This window comes from Mauremys reevesii, linkage group 2 (genome assembly GCF_016161935.1).
Source record: "Mauremys reevesii isolate NIE-2019 linkage group 2, ASM1616193v1, whole genome shotgun sequence".
NCBI classification, from domain to species: domain Eukaryota; kingdom Metazoa; phylum Chordata; order Testudines; family Geoemydidae; genus Mauremys; species Mauremys reevesii.
Genome location: NC_052624.1, coordinates 29,310,441 through 29,332,379, shown reverse-complemented (window position 1 = coordinate 29,332,379; position 21,939 = coordinate 29,310,441). Strand labels below are relative to the sequence as shown.

At 44.4% G+C, this 21,939-nt stretch overlaps 1 protein-coding gene across 22 annotated transcripts in view; it reads left to right on the top strand.

The window, feature by feature from the left end:
- CCDC7 (coiled-coil domain containing 7) overlaps nucleotides 1–21,939 on the top strand; it is a 334,724-nt gene that overhangs the window by 90,675 nt on the left and 222,110 nt on the right. For 21 of the 22 annotated variants that reach the window (XM_039527959.1, XM_039527957.1, XM_039527971.1 and 18 more), the window contains 3 exons: nucleotides 8,213–8,322; nucleotides 9,174–9,197; nucleotides 21,044–21,125. In XM_039527959.1, coding sequence (XP_039383893.1) covers nucleotides 8,213–8,322; nucleotides 9,174–9,197; nucleotides 21,044–21,125 — 216 coding nt within the window. The remainder of the gene's footprint in view (nucleotides 1–8,212; nucleotides 8,323–9,173; nucleotides 9,198–21,043; nucleotides 21,126–21,939) is intronic. The other variant, XM_039527966.1, reaches the window with a different exon arrangement.

The window sequence follows — 21,939 nt, the reverse complement described above, 5'->3', positions numbered from 1 at the left end:
TTAAATAACTCTTCTTCCTCTCTGGTGTTTATCCCTCTTATGTATTTATAAAGAGTAATCATATCTTCCCTCAGCCTTCATTTTTTAAGGCTGAACAAGCCAAGCTCCTTAAGTCTCCTCTTGGAAGGCAGGTTCTCCATTCCTCTGCTCATATTAGCAGCCTTTCTCCGCACCTGTTCCAGTTTGAATTCATCTTTCTTCTTCGAGTGATTGCTCATGTGTATTCCACAGTAGGTGTGCATGCTCACCACGTGCACCAGTGCCGGAAGTTTTTCCCTTAGCAGTACTCGTAGTGGGGGAGCACCCCTGCGACCCCTAGAGTGGCGCCTCTGTATCGCGCTATAAGGGGAGCTGCACACTCCCCCTACCTTCAGTTCCTTCTTGCCGCCAGTGAAGGTAGTCAGAACGTCATGCTCCAGCTCTGCTGTAGCACTTCTAGCCTTAGTAGTACAACTCTTCTTCATAGATTGCTTTTCTAGTTAGTTGCCTGGCTCAGGGCATGCCCAAGTCGTGCGACTCCTGTCGCAGTTCTATGCCCAGGAGTGACCCACACTCTCAGTGACTTCACTGTCTGGGCGAGACTCACGTAAGTGAGCATTGTAAAATCTGCAGATCGTTCAAGCCTTGAACGAAGTGTGAAAGAGATATCTGACTCCAGGCCCTGCTAATGGAGTTGGCATTGGCCCTGGCACGCCGACTCAACTCGGCGCCGGTGGATCCATCCACCATTTGGCACCGTTCCCCTGCCTTCACTAGCAGGACCAAGTACTGATTTTGGCCCCAGATCCCTAAGTGCCCCCCTCAACAATTGAACTCACAACCCTGGGTTTAGCAGGCCAATGCTCAAACCATTGAGCTATCCCTCCACTTCACCATGGGACCTGAACCTGGTCCTTTGGATCATCACCTCTTCCCCATTTGAACCCATGACGACATAATCACTGCTACACCGTTCTATGAAAGTAGCATTTCTTGGGGCAATGATATCTGTCAGACGTGTGGGAGAACTGTGGGCTTTCATGGTGGAACCCCCATACATGGTCTTCTTTGAGGATAAAGCCTCCCTCAGACCACACCCCTAAACCCCACACAGATAGAACACATTACACACTTCATAATCTTGATGTTCAGAGGGCATTGGGTTCTTACATAGACAGGACTAAACCATCCCATAAATCACCCAGACTGTTTCTATCCATCACTGAATGTTCCAAAAGGAGCACCATCTCTAAACAAAGACTTTCCAAGTAGATCCATAATCACACAAAACTCTGCTATCATCAGTGCGACTGCCAATCCCTCATGGGGATTCGCTCACTTCCCACTAGAGCCTTATCAGCCTCCATGGCTTCCCTGCACAATGTACCTATCATGGACATTTGTAGAATTGCTACTTGGGCCTCAGCCCATACCTTTAGACAGCACTATGCCTTAGAGCCACAGGCAACATCTGATACCTCCTTCAGATGCTCTGTACTATTGGAAGTCATGACTTCAACTCTGAAGCATCTCCTTCCATTGGATGGCACTGCTCTGTAGTCACCTAAAGTGGAGCATCCACAGGGACAGCACTCGAAGAAGAAAAGAAGGTTACTCACCTTGTCCAGTAACTGAGGTTCTTTGAGATGTGTGTCCCTGTGGGTGCTCCACTACCCTTCCTCCTACCCTCTACTTTGGAGTTTCCTTATTAGTCTCTGCAACAGAGAAGGAACTGAATGGGGGTTGGTTGCACAGCGTCAGTTAACTGCCTGCAGTAGCGCGAGGCAGGGACCACGCATGTGCGAGCCAACTGGGCACTGCTATCAAAAGTCTCCGACTACAAGCACAGGGGCACACGAACACCTAAAGTAGAGCACCCCCAGGGACACACATCTTGAAGAACCTCAGTTACTGCACAAAGTGGGTAACCTTCCCTTTCCCAAATCACTTTTCCCCTTCTTTCTTAGAGATAGTTACTATATTTGCAATTCTCCAGTATTAGTATATGACCCCGAAGCTTACAGATTCGTTAAAAATCCTTGCTATTGTCCTTGCAATTTAATCTTCCAATTACTTTAATATTATTGATGGAGATTATCCGCGCCCCTGATTTGGTTCCATTAAGCTGTTTTAGTTTAGCTTTCACCTCGGATATGATCATTTCTATTTCCGTATCCTTGTTCCCTTTAGCCATCCTGCCACTATCCCCAGTTCCTCATTACACTTACTGAAAATTGAGGCAAAGTATTCATTTAGATGTTGTGCCATACGTAGATTATCTTTAATCTCAACCTTGTCCTCAGTAATTAGTAGTCCCGCTTGTTCTTTCCTTGTTTCCTTTTTATTTATACGTTCAAACAACCTTTTATTATCGGTTTTAATTTCTTTTGCATGGTACAGCTCTGCTTGGCTTTTGGCAGTTCTTGCTTTTCCCCTACCCTTTGACCTCCAAGAGGTAGTTTTCCTTGCTGATCTATCCCTTCCACCATTCCTTATAGGCTTTCTGTTCTCTCTTAATAACCTGTTTGAGATCTTGTTCACGCAGTTTTGTCTGCAATCCTCCTCTACAAACTTTTCCCGCCTTGCTTGGGATGCAGGCTCCAAATACTTTAAATCAAAGTTTCAGAAACTAATTCTAAGCCTCCTCCACAATGATCAACTGTCCACAGGTAGACAACACAACGTTCTGTTCTCCAGATCAGCTCTGGTGACATGCCTGACTGTTCTTGGTAGGGAATCCCCAAGCACATAGATCTGCCTGTTTCTGGTATTGGTGCAACTTTCAGACCTTCCTCCTTCTGTTCTTTCTGGCTGCAAGTCTTCTTGTCACCTGTTCTCACTTTCAGACTTCTGCAGGTAATCTATTTTCATGGGGCTCCAAAATCTGGCTTTCTTATAGGACTGGCTGCTCTTCTCTTTTTCCTTGATCTCATCTTCTGTTACTGCCTGCTTGTCCTCTTCATTTTCCAGCTCAGCAAACCTGTCCTGAGCTCTCTTTCTCCTTTGCTAGCTGCTCTTTTCCTCTGCCTTGTTCTTGTACTTACAAGCTTCCACTGACTTCTTTCTTCATCCAGCTTGCCACCCTCACAGTTCTCTAGTCCAGCATATGCCTGCAAGTCTTGAGTTTTCCCTTCAGCCTTCCGTCCATCATCCTCTCAAATCCTCCTCAAACTTAATCACAGTTTCTTGCTGCCTCTCCAAATCTTGGGTCTTCTCTTACCACTAGTTCTGTCTGGCAGCATAGCAAACAAATGCAGTACCTTTCAAGTAGCCTCTCCAGAATAATGTACTTCCTGCAGCTTCCACATCCAGTTATCTTCAGTGCTTCTCGAGTACTTGTTCATGTCGATTCCAATCAGGTGTATGTGCGTACACATTGGCTGGAAGATTTTTCCCTTAGCAGCATCCGTTGGGTCAGCCTGGGTGCCCCCTGGAGTCGTACCCTCATGCTGCCTAATATATAGCCCTGCCAACCCGCCGCCCCTTCAGTTCCTTCTTACCACCAGTGATGGTGGCTGGAACTTCCCTTGGTTCTTGCTTAGCAAGTTCTCTTCGTTTTCTGTGTATATAGTTAGTTAGTTTGTAATACCAGTTAAAGTTTAGTATAGTATAGTTGTTGGGGGTTCCCCCACCCCACTCCGGCCTGGCACCATGGCATGCCATGGTCCCCGGGATTTAAGAACTGTGTGGCTTGCGCCAAGCGCATGCCTAAGAGCCACCCACACTCATTGTGTCTCAGGTGCCTGGGGGAGACCCATCAGAAAGATCACTGTAAGATCTGCTGCGAGTTCCTCCCGAGAACACTTAAAGAATGGGAACAGTGGCTGAAGGTGATCCTCATGGAGGCTGCCTTGTTCCCCCAATCCGACCCAGGCTCAAGAGACCCGACCCCGTTGGCATCGTCCTCAACACGGAGTGCCCTGGTGCTGTCCATGTCTTCAGCACTGAAGAAGGACACCAGAGACGCCCAGCACTGCCATGGCTCCTCTCGGGCCCATCTGACAGTTGGCACCGCTCCCATTCACTGGTGCCTCAAAAGAAGAGAGAGCCAGATGACCACTCTTCTCTGGCTAAGCCTCAAGAAGTGCGACCCCAGGTGGGCCACTCCTCAGCGTCTCCTTCCGGGGCCGTGTCGACTCATGCCCAGGTGAGGCAGTCGAATCTGGCCTGACCTTGATCACTAGCGCCTACGTGGCAACTTCAGCTCCCATCCATGCCGGAAGCATATCAAGCTGCCAGAGATCTCCTCCACCTGACAGCACCGTTCTTGCTTGCCAGGAAGGAACCCTCGGTGCCGACGGAGCCCCGTCCTCCGGTGCATTCAAAAGGAAAGCTGGATATGATGTCGAGACACTCTTCTTCGCCTGGTCCATTGGCACCTATATGCTCCAATAGAGAGCCTTCCCACTGCCCGAGCTCTCAACGTTTGAGGCACCGAGAATTGGCTCCTCCGTGGTCTTCAGTGTCTGAAACCTTGGAGGCAGAGCTTGACTCCTACCGCTCAGGAAGGTGTGGTTGAGGATGGTAAACTAGCCCAGAGACTGGATTCACCCCGCCTTACCTTCTCCTCCCGACTGTCCCCTTTCTACCATTCATGGTCCCGTATAATTTCGTTTCGCTGGGTACTTTGCACGGTAGAGAGGGGATACTCCATCCAATTCTGTGCCTTCCCACCCTGCCACTCCCCCTCCCCGTCCCTCTTCAGGGCTCCTTCTCACAAGCAACTTCTCATTCAGGAGGTGCAATCGTTCCTAGAGTTGGGGACTTTGGAGGTGTTCCACTGGAACACAGGGACGAGGGTTTCTACTCCCACTACTTCCTAATACCGAAAGCCAAAGGCAGTCTAAGGCCTTTCCTGGACCTGCGCGACCTCAACAAGTTTGTGAGGAAATTCTGGTTCTGCATGGTCAACTTGACTTCCATTATCCCTTCACTGGATCCAACAGACTGGTATGCTGCCCTCGACTTGAAGGATGTATATTTTCACATAGAATCATAGAATATCAAGGGTTGGAAGGGACCTCAGGAGGTCATCTAGTCCAACCCCCTGCTCAAAGCAGGACTAATCCCCTGACAGATTTTTGCCCCAGATCCCTAAATGGCCTCCTCAAGGATTGAACTCACAACCCTGGGTTTAGCAGGCCAATGCTCAAACCACTGAGCTACCCCCCGAATGGATATGATACATAGCGATAGTGCAAAACCAGAGAAAGTACCTCAGGTTTGTGATCAACAGTTCCCATTACCAATTTACTGTTCTCCTGTTCGGCCTGTCAGCAGCACCTTGAGTATTCACCAAGAGCATGGCAGTTGTCACCTCCTTCCTGCGGAGACACCAGGTACAGATGTTCCCATACCTTTACCACTGGCTGATCAAAGGCTGATCCAGGGCTCAGGTGGAAGATCAGGTGACATCCATCAGAGCCACCTTCGAGAATCTGGGCCTTCTACTGAACAAGACGAAATCGACTGTCCCCAGTCCAAAGGATAGAGTTCATGGGGCGGTCCTGGACTCAACTCAAGCCAGAGCATTCCTTCTGGAGGCAAGATTCCAGGCCCTCAATGCCATGATCCAGGAACTCAGGAAGTTCCCCACCACCACTGCGAGAAATTGTCTCAAACTGCTCAGCCATATGGAGGCCTGTACGTATGTGGTTTGGCACACCAGACTCAGGCTTCGACCACTACAGTCGTGGCTTGCGTCACTGTACCTGCCTACCAGGGACAGCTTGGACAGCATTGTGACCCTGCCTTGCCCCATCCTCAGTTCACTTCTGTAGTGGACTGATGCTCAGCAGGTGTGCTTGGGAGTCCCCTTCGCCGCCCAACAGCCATCCCTGACGCTAGTGACGGACGCATCAGATTTGGGGTGGGGAGCTCATCTGGGGGTCCACAGGACTCAGAGCCTCTGGTCGCAGATGAATCTCTGTCTTCACATCAATGTCAGAGAGTTCAGGGTGGTACACCTAGTGTGTCAGTCATTCTGCCCATATCTAGAGGGTCGATGTGTATCAGTCATAACAGACAATGCATCCGTGATGTTCTATATCAACAAACAGGGGGGTGCACGCTCCTCTCCCCTGTGCCAGGAAGCTCTCAGGTTATGGGACTTCTGTATAGAACACTCAGTCAATCTGCAGGCGTCGTACCTTCTGGGAGTCCAGAACAAGCTGTCAGACCGCCTCAGCACTTCTCTTCACAGCCATGAGTGGTCCCTTCGCTCTTCCAGAGGTGAGGCTGTCCCCTGATAGACCTCTTCACCACGCAACGCAACAGGAAGTGTCAGCAGTTCTGCTCCTTCCAGAATCACAGTCTGGGCTCCACAGTGGACACGTTCCTCCTCCATTGGGGCGGGGGGGTCTGCTTCTGTATGCCTTCCCACCCATACTGCTCATCCACAGGGTCCTGCTCAAGATCCACAGAGACTGGGCTTTGGTCATTCTCATAGCTCCAGCCTGGCCCCACCAGCATTGGTACACATCTCTCCTGGACATGTTTGTGGGGTCCCCGATTACCCTGCTGCTCTTCCTGGACCTTCTCACGCAGGATCATGGGTGGCTCCAACACCTGAACCTGCAGTCGCTACATCTTACAGCCTGGAGGCTCCATAGCTAAATCTGTTCAAGCTCTCCTGTTCAGAACAAGTCAGACACGTTCTCTTGGCCAGTAGGAAACCCTCCACTAGGGCCACTTACGTGGCAAAGTGGAAGAGATTTTCAATCTGGTCAGCTCAGCGCAACTTCTTCCCGGCGCTAGCCTCAGTGCCCCAGGTTTTGGATTATCCTCCATAAGAGTACACCTGGCAGCCATCTCGGCTTCCCATCTGGGGGTGCAGGGCCGCCCAGTTTTCACTAACCCCTTGGTCAGTCACTTCCTGAAGGGTCTTGACAGGTTGTACCCACATGTCCGCCAACTGGTTCCTGCTTGGGATCTTAACCTAGTCCTCGGTAGGCTCATGGGACATCCCTTTGAGCCCCTAGCAACATGCTCCCTGCTCTACCTCTCGTACAAGGTCACGTTCCTGGTGGCGATCACTTCAGCCTGGGGGGTGTCTGAGCTCAGGGCCCTAACGTCCGAGCTGCCCTACACCATGTTTTTTAAGGACAAGGTTCAGCTCAGACCCTACCAGCCTTCCTCCCCAAGGTTGTGTCGCAGTTCTACCTCAACCAGGACATTTTCCTTCCGATTTTCTACCCTAAGGCTCATGCGAGTGGCAGGGAGCAGAGACTCCACACTGTCGATGTCTGCAGAGCACTGGCTTTCTACATAGAAAGGACCAAGCCGTTCAGAAAGTCAGTACAACTCTTTGTTGTAATAGCGGACAGGATGAAGGGACAGCCTGTTTCAACTCAGCGCATTTCATCCTGGATTGTGGCCTGCATTACAGAGTGCTACAATCTAGCAGGAATCCCAGCGCCCCTGATAATGGCGCACTCTACAAGAGCACAAGCTTCATCAATGGCTTTCCTGGCTCAGGTCCCCACACAGGAAATCTGCAGGGCGGCGACGTGGTCATCGATAGACACTTTCGCTGCACACAATGCAATCACTAGGCAGGCCAGAGATGATGTGGCCTTTGGTAGGGCAGTGCTCCAGTCAGTGGTCAGCTCCGACCCCGCCTCCTAAAATTTGCTTGGGACTCACCTGATTGGAATCGACATGAACAAGCACTCGAAGAAGAAAAAACAGTTACTCACCTTCTTGTAACTGTTGTTCTTCGATATGTGTTGTTCATATCCATTCCACTATCCACCCTCCTACCCCTCTGTTGGAGTAGCTGGCAGGAAGGAACTGAAGGGATGGAGGGTCAGCAGGGCTATATATTAGGCGCCACAAGGGCGCAACTCCAGGGGGTGCCCAGACCAACCCAAAGGATGCTGCTAAGGGAAAAATCTCCCAGCCAATGTGCATGTGCGCGTGCATACACCTGATTGGAATGGACATGAACAACACATCTTGAAGAATAACAGTTATGGGAAGGTGAGTAACCGTTTTTTTCTGTTCCATTCTTTGCGTCACTACCTCTGTAGCTGTCATAGCCTTTTCCCCCTAAGCTTCTGTCAAGAAGAAGTAGAAGAAAAAAGGACACACAAACTCCCATTTTCAGTTTTGTTAGCTTGCTATTATGCTGCTGTCTGCCTGCCTGCAATAGGCCCTATACACAAGCCATGATACTGTTCTTTGCTGCAGAATATTTCCCATTATTTTACTCTTACTGTGTAAAATTTTACAGAAAGAAAAAATAATACCAGAATCCAGAAAGAGATTTTTATCAAAACTGGAGAGAAAACAACCTGTTGAGGATGCTGAAGTATCTTCCCTATCAGGAGTTCAGGCAGCAGGGTAAGTGTGAACAGAATAAGAAAAGTACTTGTTATAATACAAAATCTGGTGAACTTTATATGAAGCTAAGTCTGGTTATACTCACAATATGACCGGATTCACTGTTAAAAAAAATCTATCTTCATTCATTATAATGTCTGCTTGTGAACAAGTAGTGTGCCCATCCTACTCTGAACATTATATATACTTCAAAATCCTTTCCTGGGGATTGGCTGTTGCTGATAGTTAAATCAACACTAGCAAATATAGACCTCACTCTGAGCTTCCTCCCCCAAGTGTGGCTGTTTCTAAAATTTCCTAGCAGAAGCCTTTCTACACCAGACCCTATTCCCTTTGTCCAGAAAGTCTCTTTCACTTTCCTTGTAACTTGAGGGAGTTAAAAGCCACACCTGTCATAATGAGTCTGAAGTTATTCAGCAGTTTCATGAAGGGTTCTAACTCTAACTTGGTGGGCTCACAGAAAACCTTGCCATTGTGTTGCTCTGCCCCTTGGTATTTGAGAGGTGTGTAAGCACAGGAAACCCTGCAGGGAGCTGCTACTTCTACCAGTGATGAGCGAAGTAGAAATTTGGCTTCCAACATGGTTGTACTCCTTGGATCTGGTTGTCCTATGGACAGAGATAGCAGAGCAGGGGATGGGAAAACCTGACAGATTTCCAGCCCCCATTGCTGAAGTGCTGCTATGGAGGTGGGAAAAAATTTAGTGGCTCCTTTAAATCCTGTTTATTTGGTTGCCCTTCTTCTCAAACAAAAACACACCTAAATACAGAGTTCCCTACTTTCCTAGTGCCACAAAAATAAATGTCACTGTAATACTAGGCTGCTTGATTAGGTTCTCCTCTTCTCCACAGAACCATTAATGGACACGGAGGGTGGTAAGAGAAGCCATCTGTGAAGTTGGGGGTGAAGTATGGGACGGGGGGAGAAGAAATCAGCCTTTCTGCTCTTCCAGAGAGGTAGACAAGGTGAAGGAGATGAAGCAGCCACCGTTAGAAGAAGACTGAGGGTGATTTGAATTTGGGGAATGTGTATGGGAAGGGTTCCTTTGAATTTGTGTTTGGAGAACTATTCACCTAATGTCATCCTTGTCTAAGCTATCTTGAACCTCCTCTAGGCCTTTTATTTACTTTTAATGCTAAACAGTGTCCCCTGCTCTGGACACTTATACATTCATTTAAAATTAGGGCCTGATTTTTGTGATTCTGTGGCCACAGAATTTGCCAAGTTTACCCTTATGACTAACAAGAAATAGCCTCTTCAGGTATTTCAGCAGCATATCATCAAGGGAAAAGGTGAGATTCAGCTGGGGCTACTTCTCTCTAACAGTGTCTGCTAGACCTAGAACTGTGCAGGTGAGACTATAGCCTTTCCAGGGGCAATAGGATCCATGAGGCACACCTTGCGTAATCGGCTTGGGGAAGAAAAACTCCAGTGAGGACCCAGCACAGGATACAAGAGAAACTCTACCCAGCAGGAATAAACACAAGAAAAAGCCTCACAGGCCACATAGATGCCATCAGATTGCTTTCTACAGATTTTTCTCTGAACATTCCTTCCCCACTGCTAACTGGCTGCTAGCTCCTGCAGTCTTTTCACTGAGTCTTACTCCATGTGTCCTGTGTTTTTTGCTCCTTTCCCTCATCTACCCATCCTATAATCCACCTAATGGAGAAATAACCCACCCAAAATTATTAAAATATCCCCACCAAACACAAAAAATGTGTGGAACAAACATGATTCTGGCAAACCATTATGTTATTTACTCTATTTGTATGTCTCTACTCCCCCTCTTTTGGATATTTAGATGTAAGCTCTTTAAGACAGGGAGCTGTGTTTTACTCTGTTTGCACAGTAGCTAGCACAGTGGTGTAAGGGGTCCTCTAGGGTCTACCATAATAAAAATAATTGTGCTCCAGAATCTAATATTCAATTAAAAAAAAACGTGTAGCCATGATTTTGAAGAAAACTTTAAAAATGTAAAGGATACATTGTCTTCTTGAGCTCTTAGGGAGTCTGGAAAAAAAAACCCTCTAAGGTCCTCTCTACATTAAGACAACATGCACCAGTGCAATTAGTTAATGTTGTTAACAGAGGTGCATATTTTCTTAATTTACAGAGAGCCCTATAGGTTTTACTTCCCCTGTTTATCTTGAGGGTCTGTTAACTCTGAAAGATGACAATTTAAATGCTAATATTGTTAGTTATGTAATTGCTGATAATCTTAGCAGAAACTTGCAACCTAAGTAATGTACTTATGTGCAGATTATCTCCCATGCTTTTTCAGGTGTCAAAAGCCCCACTTTTGCCCTGGCCAGCTGCCAAAACCTCCAACTATCTTCTTGATACCACAATTATGGATTTTTTTTAATAACAAATGAGAAATGGAAAACTGAAAATAGGGCAATGGTGTAAAATTCAATATGAAAAATCAGTAACACTGGGGCTATTGTTCTGTTTCTATTATTGATTTTCACACAACTAAATAGAAACCTCAATTAAAAAAAAGTTAAATGAAGTTGCATAGTATATCTACTCTGCCACATTGGAGTACCTACCACAGAACTTACATTCAGCATGCCACAGCATACAGAGGGTCTTGATTAAAACACAAATATAAAAATGACCAGTCTGGCTCTCTAGCCTAATCAGTCTGGCTATGTAAAAGCTATCATAATGTTTGCCAGCAAAACCTAACATCTACAGAAGGCCCTCAGAATATGGCCCAAAAGGAATTGCCTCTTTTGAAATCAGTAACACAGAACATCAACTTACTTAAAATTAATTTTAATTATAATCTATTATGAAAAATGTGACCATGTAGATAATTTGCATGGTTTTAAAAAACAAAAACAAAGATATAGTAAAATTATCACCCATATTAAAGATTTCCAACAGATAAACATTTTACATTTTATTTTAACTAATAAGTTATTTTGCTTCCCCAAATAAGGTTATAAATAATTCTTACAGGAGGAAAAAAATGACTTTAGTTATACAAGGTTGTCTACAGAATTATCTACTGTGATAACATCTCTATAGCCACATCAGCTGCAGCAGTTCTTTCTCCAGATTGGAGGGGCAAGTCAGTCGGTCTCGGAGGTTTATAGTTCTTAACAGTGTTTTATTTACCATTTCACAAAGTAGGCTTCAGAGTTGGCTCAAGTGCTTTTCTTAAGCCAAACCCCCAACACACACAAATAAATGCCCTTGCTTTCACCAGGGCACTGACCCATATTATGCTGGCTCCTGGTTGCCAGCCCATCTCCACACAATGGTAAACTCAATATTTTCCCCATAGGGAAGAGAATAGCTCTTTCCTTAGGAAAAATTCCCCCCCTGCTGCATCTAACTCTTCTAGAGCTATTTCTTGACCTTTCGTCCCTCCCCCTCTCACTGGAATTGGTTTTTAAAGGTCATAGGAGGGCCTTAATTAGTCTCCGGTATCCCTAATTAACATCTTTTCAGCTTATAGGAAAACGGGCTTTAACCATTCTGAGGCTGATATACCTATCTTCAACCACCAGCTGCCAATTCTGACTTTGTCATACTATAGAGATGTCTCCCACAAAAATTTGAACAATTACAGTGAAAAGTATTAACCATTTAATTTCCAAAGTTAGTATTCAGTTGACACATATGTAGTAATAATAATAATAATAATGAAAAAGAACCCAATGGTGAGAGGATATGTAGACCTTAGTCCTGGGTAGGGAAGGAAAGAGTTAAACCTCTTGCCCTATTAATGGCCACATCTGTTTGCAAAGATTACAGAGGCTGTCATAAACAGTTAGTTAAGGGTTAAGGTCTCTTTTACCTGTAAAGGGTTAACAAGCTGTACCTGAGGAACACCTGACCAGAGGACCAATCAGGGACAAGATAATTTCAAATCTCTGTGGAGGGAAGTTTTTTCCCCCTGTGTTCTTTGTTTTTGAGTTGAGTTCTCTTTGGGATCTAAGAGAGTCCAGACATCTTAATCAAGTCCTCCCAGGTTTCTGCAGTACTTTTCATCTATTCAGTCTAGTGAGTATTAGAAAGGCGTACTAGTATTATAAATTTATTTCTAGATTTGCAATTGTGTGTTTTGCTCAAGGAATATCTTTATTTCTGTTGTTGCTACTTTGCTTTTACTGAGAAAGAAAGGGGGAGGGGGAATTCTCTCCAGATTTATAGGTTAGACTCTGTGTATTGTTCCATCCTGGTATTACAGAGATAGTGTACTTTCTTTTTGTTCTTTTAATAAATTCTTTTCTTTTCTTTGGACTTGGTTAATTCCTTCTCTTGTGGAAATTCAGGGGAAAGGGAGGGGGGAAGAGTGAGTTCCTCCTGGGTTTGATTCACGGAGTTGAATCGGTGTGTATCTCTCCGGAGTAGGCTAGGAGAAATAGGGAGGGGGGAAGTGGGCTGCTTCCCTTTGTGTTGAGATTCAGGGAGATTGAATCTGTGTTCCCAGGGGAAGTTTTTGGGGGAACAGGCAGTGTGTCAGACACTTAGAAAACTGACTGGTGGCAGCGAGAACTGAATATATATGAATATGTTCAAGCCAAAAAATACAGGGGTGAAGCCTGACTTTCCTCATAATTGCTGGCCCCAGCCGCGGGGGGCGCTCTGCCGGTCGCTGGGAGGGCGGCAGGCGGCTCCGGTGGCCCTCCCGCAGGCGTGCCTGCGGAGGGTCCGCTGGTCCCGTGGCTTCGGTGGAGCATCCGCAGGCAGAGCGCCCCCCGCGGCATGCCGCCCTGCTTGGGGCGGCGAAATGTCTAGAGCCGCCCCTGCACCAGTGCCTTGTATAACGGTACTAACACCTCCTTATCTCTACTGGAAATACCTTGCCTGATGTATCCCAAGACTGCATTAGCTTTTTTCATGGCCATATCACATTGGCGGCTCAAAGTCATCCTGTGATCAACCAATACTCCGAGGTCCTTCTCCTCCTCTGTTACTTCCAACTGATGCCTCCCCAGCTTATAACAATAGTTCTTGTTATTAATCCCTAAATGCATGACCTTGTACTTTTCTTTATTAAATTTCATCCTATTACTATTACTCCAGTTTACAAGGTCAGTTTACAGATCTTCCTGTATGATATCCTGGTCCTTCTCTGTATTGGCAATACCTCCCAGCTTTGAGTCATCTGCAAACTTTATTAGCACACTCCCACTTTCTGTGCCAAGATCAATAATAAAAAGATTAAATAAGATTGGTCCCAAAACCGATCCCTGAGGAACTCCACTAGTAACCTCCCTCCAGCCTGACAGTTCACCTTTCAGTATGACCCGTTGTAGTCTATCCTTTAACCAGCTCTTTATCCACCTTTCAGTTTGATTCCCATCTTTTCCAATTTAACTAATAATTCCCCATGTGGAACCATATCAGATGCCTTACTGAAATTGAGGTAAATTAGATCCACTGCGTTTCCTTTGTCTAAAAAATCTGTTACCTTCTCAAAGAAGATCAGGTTGGTTTGGCATGATCTACCTTTTGTAAAACCATGTTATATTTTGTCCCAGTTACCATTCACCTCAATGTCCTTAATTACTTTCTCCTTAAATTTTTCCCCCAAGATTTTGTATACTATAGATGTCAAACTAACAGGCCTGTAGTTACTCAGATCACCTTTTTCCCCTTTCTTAAAAATGGGAACTATGTTAGCAATTCTCCAGTCATACGGTACAACCCCTGAGTTTACAAATTCATTACAAATTCTTGCTAATTGGCTTGCAATTTCATGTGCCAGTTCCTTTAATATTCTTGGATGAAAATTATCTGGGTCCCCTGATTTAGTCCCATTAAACTGTTTGAGTTTGGCTTCTACCTCGGATGTGGTAATATCTAGCTTGATATCCTCATTTCCATTTGTCATCCTGCCATTATCCCTAAACTCCTCATTAGCCTCATTAAAGACTGAGGCAAAGTATTTGATTAGATATTGGGCCAGGCCTAGATTATCCTTAACCTCCACTCCATCCTCAGTATTTAGCGGTCCCACTTCTTCTTTCTTTGTTTTCTTCTTATTTATATGGCTTTAGAACCTTTTACTATTGGTTTTAATTCCCTTTGCAAGGTCCAACATTACATGGCTTTTCACCTTTCTCACTTTATCCCTACATGTTCTGACCTCAATAAGGTAGCTTTCCTTGCTGATCCCTCCCATCTTCCACTCCTTGTAGGCTTTCTACTTTTTCCTAATCACCTCTCTGAGATGCTTGCTCATCCAGCTTGGTCTACAACTCCTGTCTATGAATGTCCTGAGGGCATCTCCCAAAATGTGCTCCCCTTGACTATTATGTATGACATAATACTTAATATGGAGGTACTGGAACATTGCATTTGAATTCTCCTGTCATTTCCTATGTATTCTATAAGATCAGAATATTAATAACCAGCTGTGTGATAGTATAGGAATATAGGAATTGCAATTTTGGATGACGCTCATGGTCCATCTAGTCTAGTATTTTCTTTCTGATAGTAGCAAACAACAGATGCTTCGGAGGAAGGTTCAAGGTGTGGCATAATATGCCTCCCCTGAAGATCTCATCCTTTTCCCTGTTAATTAGAGATTGACTTGAACCCTGAAGCATCAGGCTTTATATCCCTTCTAGTATTTTTTTTAGCATTAACTGTTATAACTCTGGACATACTTCAATGAATCATAGAAATACAGAACTAGTCCATCCTACTGTATTGAGGCAGGATTAAGTATACCTAGACCACTTGTATTATTGTTTATTATTTGTATTACTGTAGCCTAGGAGTCCTAGCTATGGCCAAGGATCCTATTTTGTTAGGCACTGTACCAACACAGAACAAAGAAATAAATATCCAGTCCATTCATTTATCCATATAGACATCCAACCCACTCTAAATCACTCTAAATTCTTAGTCTCATCAACATCTTGTGGTAATAAATGTGTGAACCTGTGGATTCTCACCAATTCCTGGGAGGTCAGCAGACGATTGATCCCTAGTGTGACTTGGTGTTCCAGCTAAGCGCCAAATCCCACAGCTCCAATTGTGACCAAGCCATTGCCTGGTGGTCCAGGATGACCTGACCACCACAGAAAGTGTAGGGAATTAAAAGGTTACCAGAGAGAATATAGGAGAACTTATAAAAGGGGTGTACCAGTATTTAATTTATGATCATCTACACCTGAAGTCTTTAGTCACATTACCCCATAAGGTCTCTTACCTCTCAGGTGAGTTCACAATTTCCTAGAGAAGCAGGCCCCAGCCTGTGTCCAACTTTCCCCCAAACTCAGTACCTTTTTCCCAGCCATGACAACTTGCAATACAAAGTGCTTCTTTTGGCCTCTCCTCTACCCCAAGGATATTCTTGAAGATCACAGCAGCCATAACTGCTCATCTACATCATCTAGGCATAATTGCCATCCCTTATCTCAATGATTGGTCACTCAGGGGCCAATCCTATCAGGAGGTCCTCTTGGGAGTACAAATGATGAGGTCCTTGAGTCACACTTTAGCCCTCCAGATCCATCTTGAAAAGTCTGTTTTGATCAAGGTTCAATGGATAGATTTTATAGGAACCTCTCTAGATGCCATGACAGCCCAGGCTTACCTACCTGTGAACAGGTTACAAATCTTCAGAATCTTATTGCAAAGATTCAGGTAAGCCTTCAGACTTTGGAAATGAATTGTCTTCAGCTGTTGGGCTATATGGTGGTGTGCATGTTCATGACCCAGCAGTCAAATTGCATCTCTGGTGTTTCCACAGATGGCTCAGGGAAGTCTACATACCAAACAAACCCAATGTTGATAAGCAGATCTCTATTCCCTGTCAGGTTCTGGTCTCATTCATTTAGTGGAAGAAACCCTCCAAAGTCTGTACAGGAGTCCCCTTCTTTCAAACTCCTTCAATCGCCATTGTCACTTCAGATGCATCTCTCTTGGTGTGGGGAGAACATCTTGGTCCTCACACCATCCAGGGAAAATGGTCTCTTAAAGTAAGTCTTCTGCACATCAGCATTATGGAGTTGAGGGCACTATGGAATGCAAGCATCCATTTCCTCCCACTGATGACAGCCAAGTCCATCAAGATCATGACAGACAACCCGGCCACCATGTTCTACAACAATTGTTAGGGCATATTGCACTCCTCCTCACTTTGTGCCAAAGTGATAAAACTCTGGAGTTGATGCATAGACAACTAGTAGTCATCTCAGCTTCGTATCTGCTGGGTACACAGAACACCACAGCTGACAACCTCAGCAGACACTTCTCCCAGAGTTACAAGTGGCAGCTGGATTCATGAGTCCTTAACAGCATATTTCTAATCTGGGGACTTCCAGAAGTGGAACTTTTTGCTACCACAACCAAGATGCAAGAAGTTTCATTTGAGAGGGACCCTTGATCCTCAGTCACTGGGAGATATCTTCCTCATTTTATGGACAAAGGGCCTTCTTTATCCTTATCTACCAACACTGTTGCTCTTGAAAGGTCTCAACAAAATCAAGCAGGACAAGGTCAAAGTAATTTTGATTGCATCAGCTTGCCTGAGACAAGTTTGGTATCGTAACCTCATTCCACTTGCTTCAGCCCTTTGCTGCAACTTCCACTCAGCCCCTGTCTGTTGTCTCAGGAGGAGATCAGATACTTCATCCCAACCTGAAGATTCTGTGGCTTCAGGCATGGCTTCTTAATGGTTCTCTGGGACAGAGACTTCCTGTTCTACAAAAATGCAACAGGTGTTGCTAAACAGTAGAAAGAAGTCCGTGTATCATACTTGCCTTCAGAAATGGAGGTGATATTATCTCTGGTTTACCCATCAACATGTTTCTCCTGTCCAGTCTTCTCTTTCCACCATCCCTAAACTACCAGCTAGAATTAAAAAGATCAGGTCTTACTATGAGTTAAGTCAAGATTCACTTGGCAGTTTTTCAGTTTTTACTCATCCCACTACATTGAGATTTCTCAGAGGTCTGATTAATTTTTCTCCACAAATTAGAGAACTAATTTGGGACTACACTAATATGGGACTTGAACTTTGTCTTTAATTATCTAATGAAACACCTTTTTGGGTGATTATCCACATGTTCATTGCTTCACCTATCAGTGAAAACAGTTTTCTTGGTGGCCATCACTTCTGCCAGAAGGGTAGGAGAACAGGTGGCTTTAATAACAATCTCCCATTTATAATGTTCTTTAGGGAAAAGGTCTCCTTATTACCACAGCCAAAGTTTTTACCTATGATGTCTTCTGAGCTTCATGTTAACCAGACTATTCATCTCCCAGCTTTTTTCCCCAAACCACATCAGACTAGGCAGAAAGCTGCCTTCCATACCCTGGATGTTAGAAGAGCATTAGCTTTTTATTTGGACAGAACCAAACCATTCAGAAAGTCTCTCAGAATGTTTGTTTCATTTGCAAAACAGATTCAAAGGATCCACAGTCTTCACCCAGAGGCTTTCAAGATGGATCTCCCACTGTATCCTTTCATGTTATGACTCTGCCAGTATTCAGCTCCCTTGTAGAGTGTTAGCCTATTCTGCAAAGTCTGAATCTACTTCTGTGGTGTTACTAAAGAATGTTTTGGTTGTTGAGGTTTACAACACATACTTTGTCTAAGCACTGTGCCTTGGTGCATGCCTCTAGATCAGCTGGTGTGGTTGGCAAAGCAGTTCTGTCATCAGTACAAGACTCTGTTCTGGATATCCCTCCTCCTTATGGGGATACTGCTCAGGAGTCACCTGAAGTGAAGCACCCATAGGGACACTGCTTGAAGAAGAAGGAGAGGTTACTCACCTTGTACAGTATGTGAAGTTCTTAGAGATGTGAGTCCCAGTGGGTTCTCCACTACCCACTATCCTTCTCCACTATATTGAAATTTCCTCTGTGGAACTTCATGGTAGAGAAGTTACTAAGGATGGTTTGGCCATGCAGCCCAATATATCCTCACTAGGGGGCATGAGAATGTGTATGGTGCATGTGCAGGCTGAACAGGAACTGCTGCCAAAAACTTCTGATCTGGGGTGCATGCATACCTGAAGTGGAACACCCACTTGTGTTATGAGACAGGAAGAACAGAAGCATCTGATGTACTTTCTCTATACGTTCATTATTTTAGATACTTTTATCATGTTCCCTCCTATTTGTCCCCTTCCTAAAGTGATACCCCCAGTCTTTTCAGTCTCTTCACTGAGACTTTCCAGGCCTCTTATCATTCTCATTGCCCTTCTCTGAACCCCCTCTAATTCTGCAATATCCTTTTTTGAGATGGAATGACTAGTTTTGCACACAGTATTCCAGATAAGACCTGTGATACAGGAAGGCCAGAGAGCAGTGGGAGAGTGGTAGAGGGGAAATATACAAACCCTAGGCTAATTAAGGCGTGGTTCCCTGTAGACTAGGAAGGGTTGATACAGGTTAATTGGAGCACCTGTAGTCAATTAAGGCCCTGTCAGGAACCTAATAAACCCCTCTGCTTCAGGCAGTCACGGGGGAGGAGGAAGGAGAGAGGATTGGAGCTTGGAGGTGTGTTGTGAGATTTGAAAGACCAGGGTACCGAAATAAGGGAGACCCTGCCCCAGCAGGACAGAGAGACTCCCTCCCCCAGTGTCTAAGGGCTCAGGGTAACCCCACCCAAGGGGGAAGATGGTAAGAAACCCATAGGGGGTGAGACGGGTTGGGGTGAGGAGCAAACCCAGGCTCCTCTCCCACTTCCCTCCTCTACTACCTTCCTGGGCCACTAGCGGGGCTCTTGGTGCCCAAGAACAGGAGCAAGGGGTGGTGTCTTAGCCCCCCCGAAGAAAAGCATGGGACCCACCATATGAACATTGGCCATCTTGTCACAGACCATATGATTGATTCATTGATGACATTATTACTGTTTTCCATATTATTCACAACTGTGTTCCTTATGTGTCTAACAGCTTGGGTTTTTTCATTTTGTTTTTGTTTTTTATTACAACTGCACATTGAGCAGAGGTCTTCATTGAGCAATCCAGTGAGACCCAAGTCCCTTTCCTGAATTGATACAATTAATTTAGAATGCTGTGAAGTATATGAACAGTTAATTTTTCACCCATAATGTGCATTACTTTGCATTTATGCTGAACTGCCATCTGCCATCATGTAGCCTTTTCACCTACCTTGGTTAAATTCCTCTGAAGCTCCTCCTACCTATTGTAGTGTAAAACCTTAATAGCAACCTGAGCAGTGTTAATGCAGAATAGCATGGTATTGTCTATGAGGATCCCACTCTAGGGATGTGTGAAAGGTCAGGACCTTCTGCATAGTGGTGTCTATTGGGGCTACACACATGCTATTTCAAGGATGCTGATGTTTTGGACTGTGAATATATAGAAACTGCATTCCCAATCACCCTTCAGTTCCTTTTCTATGCTGATGCAGATGGCCCTCCTTACACAATGTTTCACTAAGAGTATATGATTTTGTGCCCATACCCTGAACTCCTGCCAAAAGAAGTTTGGTTTCCATTTGAACAAATCTCATAGTTTTTTTTTTTTTAATTTTTCAAACTACACAGCCAGAAAAAGCCAGACTCTGTAGTTTAGGTGTTAAAACGAATCCATTTACAAATACCTTGACTTCTTGTAGATTATATGATAGATCCAGAGAAAGCAGTCTCTGCTGCATATTTAAACTTATGATTGTTTGAGTGTCTCTATCTTAAAGCCTGGATATACATTGCATAAAATCTAAAGCAGTTTCCATTGCATGTCTGAGAAATTATTCAGTCCAGGAGATATGAAGAGCTGCTATTTGGAGTTCTGTTTGTACTTTTACACAACATTGCTCTCTTGAGTTGGTGGCTAAAACTAATGACTAATTCAGAAATGTAGTGCACAGTCTCAAGTGTTCTTCACTCCATCCTCCTTTGAGATTTGCACTGCTAGTTAAAGTTGTTGAAGTGAGAATTCATACAGAACATATGTGAAGGGGAACTATATTTATCTGCACATATTCCTACTTTTTAATCTTTCTTTACTAGTATTTAGCATTTTCTGTTGGTATTGTTTTGTAGAGAAAGGAAATGAAAGGTGGATGAGTTGCATTTCTTTATGTACTCGTATGGTATGTCTACACTTTGAGCTGGGGCTATAATTCCCAGCTCAAGGAAACATACCCCCAGTAGCTCTGATTGAGCTAGTGGGCTAAAATAGAATATAGCCATAAAGGCATGCATGACGGCAGGGACGTGGGGTGGGGCTAGCTGCCGCGAGTATGTGTCTATCATCTTGGATGGCATTGTACTTGGAGTGACTAGTGCCTCCTACTCGCACAGCTGCGGCTACACTCTATTTTTAGTGTGTTAGCTTCATCAGAACCAGCATAGGTAAGTCTCTTTGAGCTGGGAATTACATCCTCAGCTCGAAGTATAGGCATATTTTCAGTTTGAATCTGTATGGCTTCATTCAACATTGCTACAAAATGGGTTCTGAGCTATTGTTCCAGGGCATATGTATCACAGAAATGTGGATCCATACAAACTATGTACTAGAGGAACTACATCTATTTGGTAATTAACCTTTCTTTAGTTTACTTCAATGGCTCTGAATCTTCATCTTTGCAGAATTAAAATTTGCTTCTCAAATTCTTGCACTATTTATAACTTGGAATAAAAAGTGAAATTGGAATCTGAGTTCACTTTTCAGAGTGAACACTTGGTTATCAAATTCTTAGATTGTCTGCATCATAAATAGCTTCAGTATTAAACATTGCTAATATGAAAGTATCTTATGAATTACAGGGAAGCAAGGAGAGTTTCTGTTGTTCAATCTAAAAAAGAAAGTGAAAATCAGAAAATGAAAGAAGATTTAATTAAAGCTCAGGTAATAGATATTGATAGTATCAGTACTGCATACAGTATGTATTTTTAGGGTTACAGTTGTTCTTTGATTGCATATGTCCATTCAATTCAGGTATGTGAGCATCCAGAGCATCAGTGGCGGAGGGTTTTCCCTTGCACTACTCATAGGGTCAGCACATGTGCTATTTGTAAATTGGATACAAATTTGCCCAAGTTTCAGCCAAAAAAAATGTTCTGGCTAGATTCACAAGAGGACTTGGGCACCATTTACCTTATAGCTAGAAAAGGAAGAGGTGATGGTGGTCACACCCTCCTTATAACTTTTACCCCAGTGATTAGGGCACTCATCTAGCATGTGGGAGACCCAAGTTCAAATCCCTGCTCCAATGAATACTTAATTATTTATCTGAAGTGGAACAGCTTCAGCATGACAGACAGAGAGATCTGCCCCTATATAGCCCTGTGATGAGGGCACTCTCCTGTGAGAGGCCCAAGTTTAAATCTCTGCTTTGCATCAACCAGAAGAGGAAATTAAATGTGCGTCTCCCACCTGTGTTCCTAGTGCAGGGGTAGGCAACCTATGGCACAGGTGCCGAAGGTGGCACGCGAGCTGGTTTTCAGTGGCACTCGCATTGCCCAGGTCCTGAAGATCATCCTTCAGCGCTGTAGTATTGTATCAACAATTGATCCTATATTATTACATAAGGACAAATATAGATTAGTATTCTTGAATTTACTTAGAATAAATATGAGTCAAGATTTATGAAAACAGTATTATCTATTGATGCATTTCTCATGCACTGCAGCATGACAGCTATTTAAGATAGCTATTACAA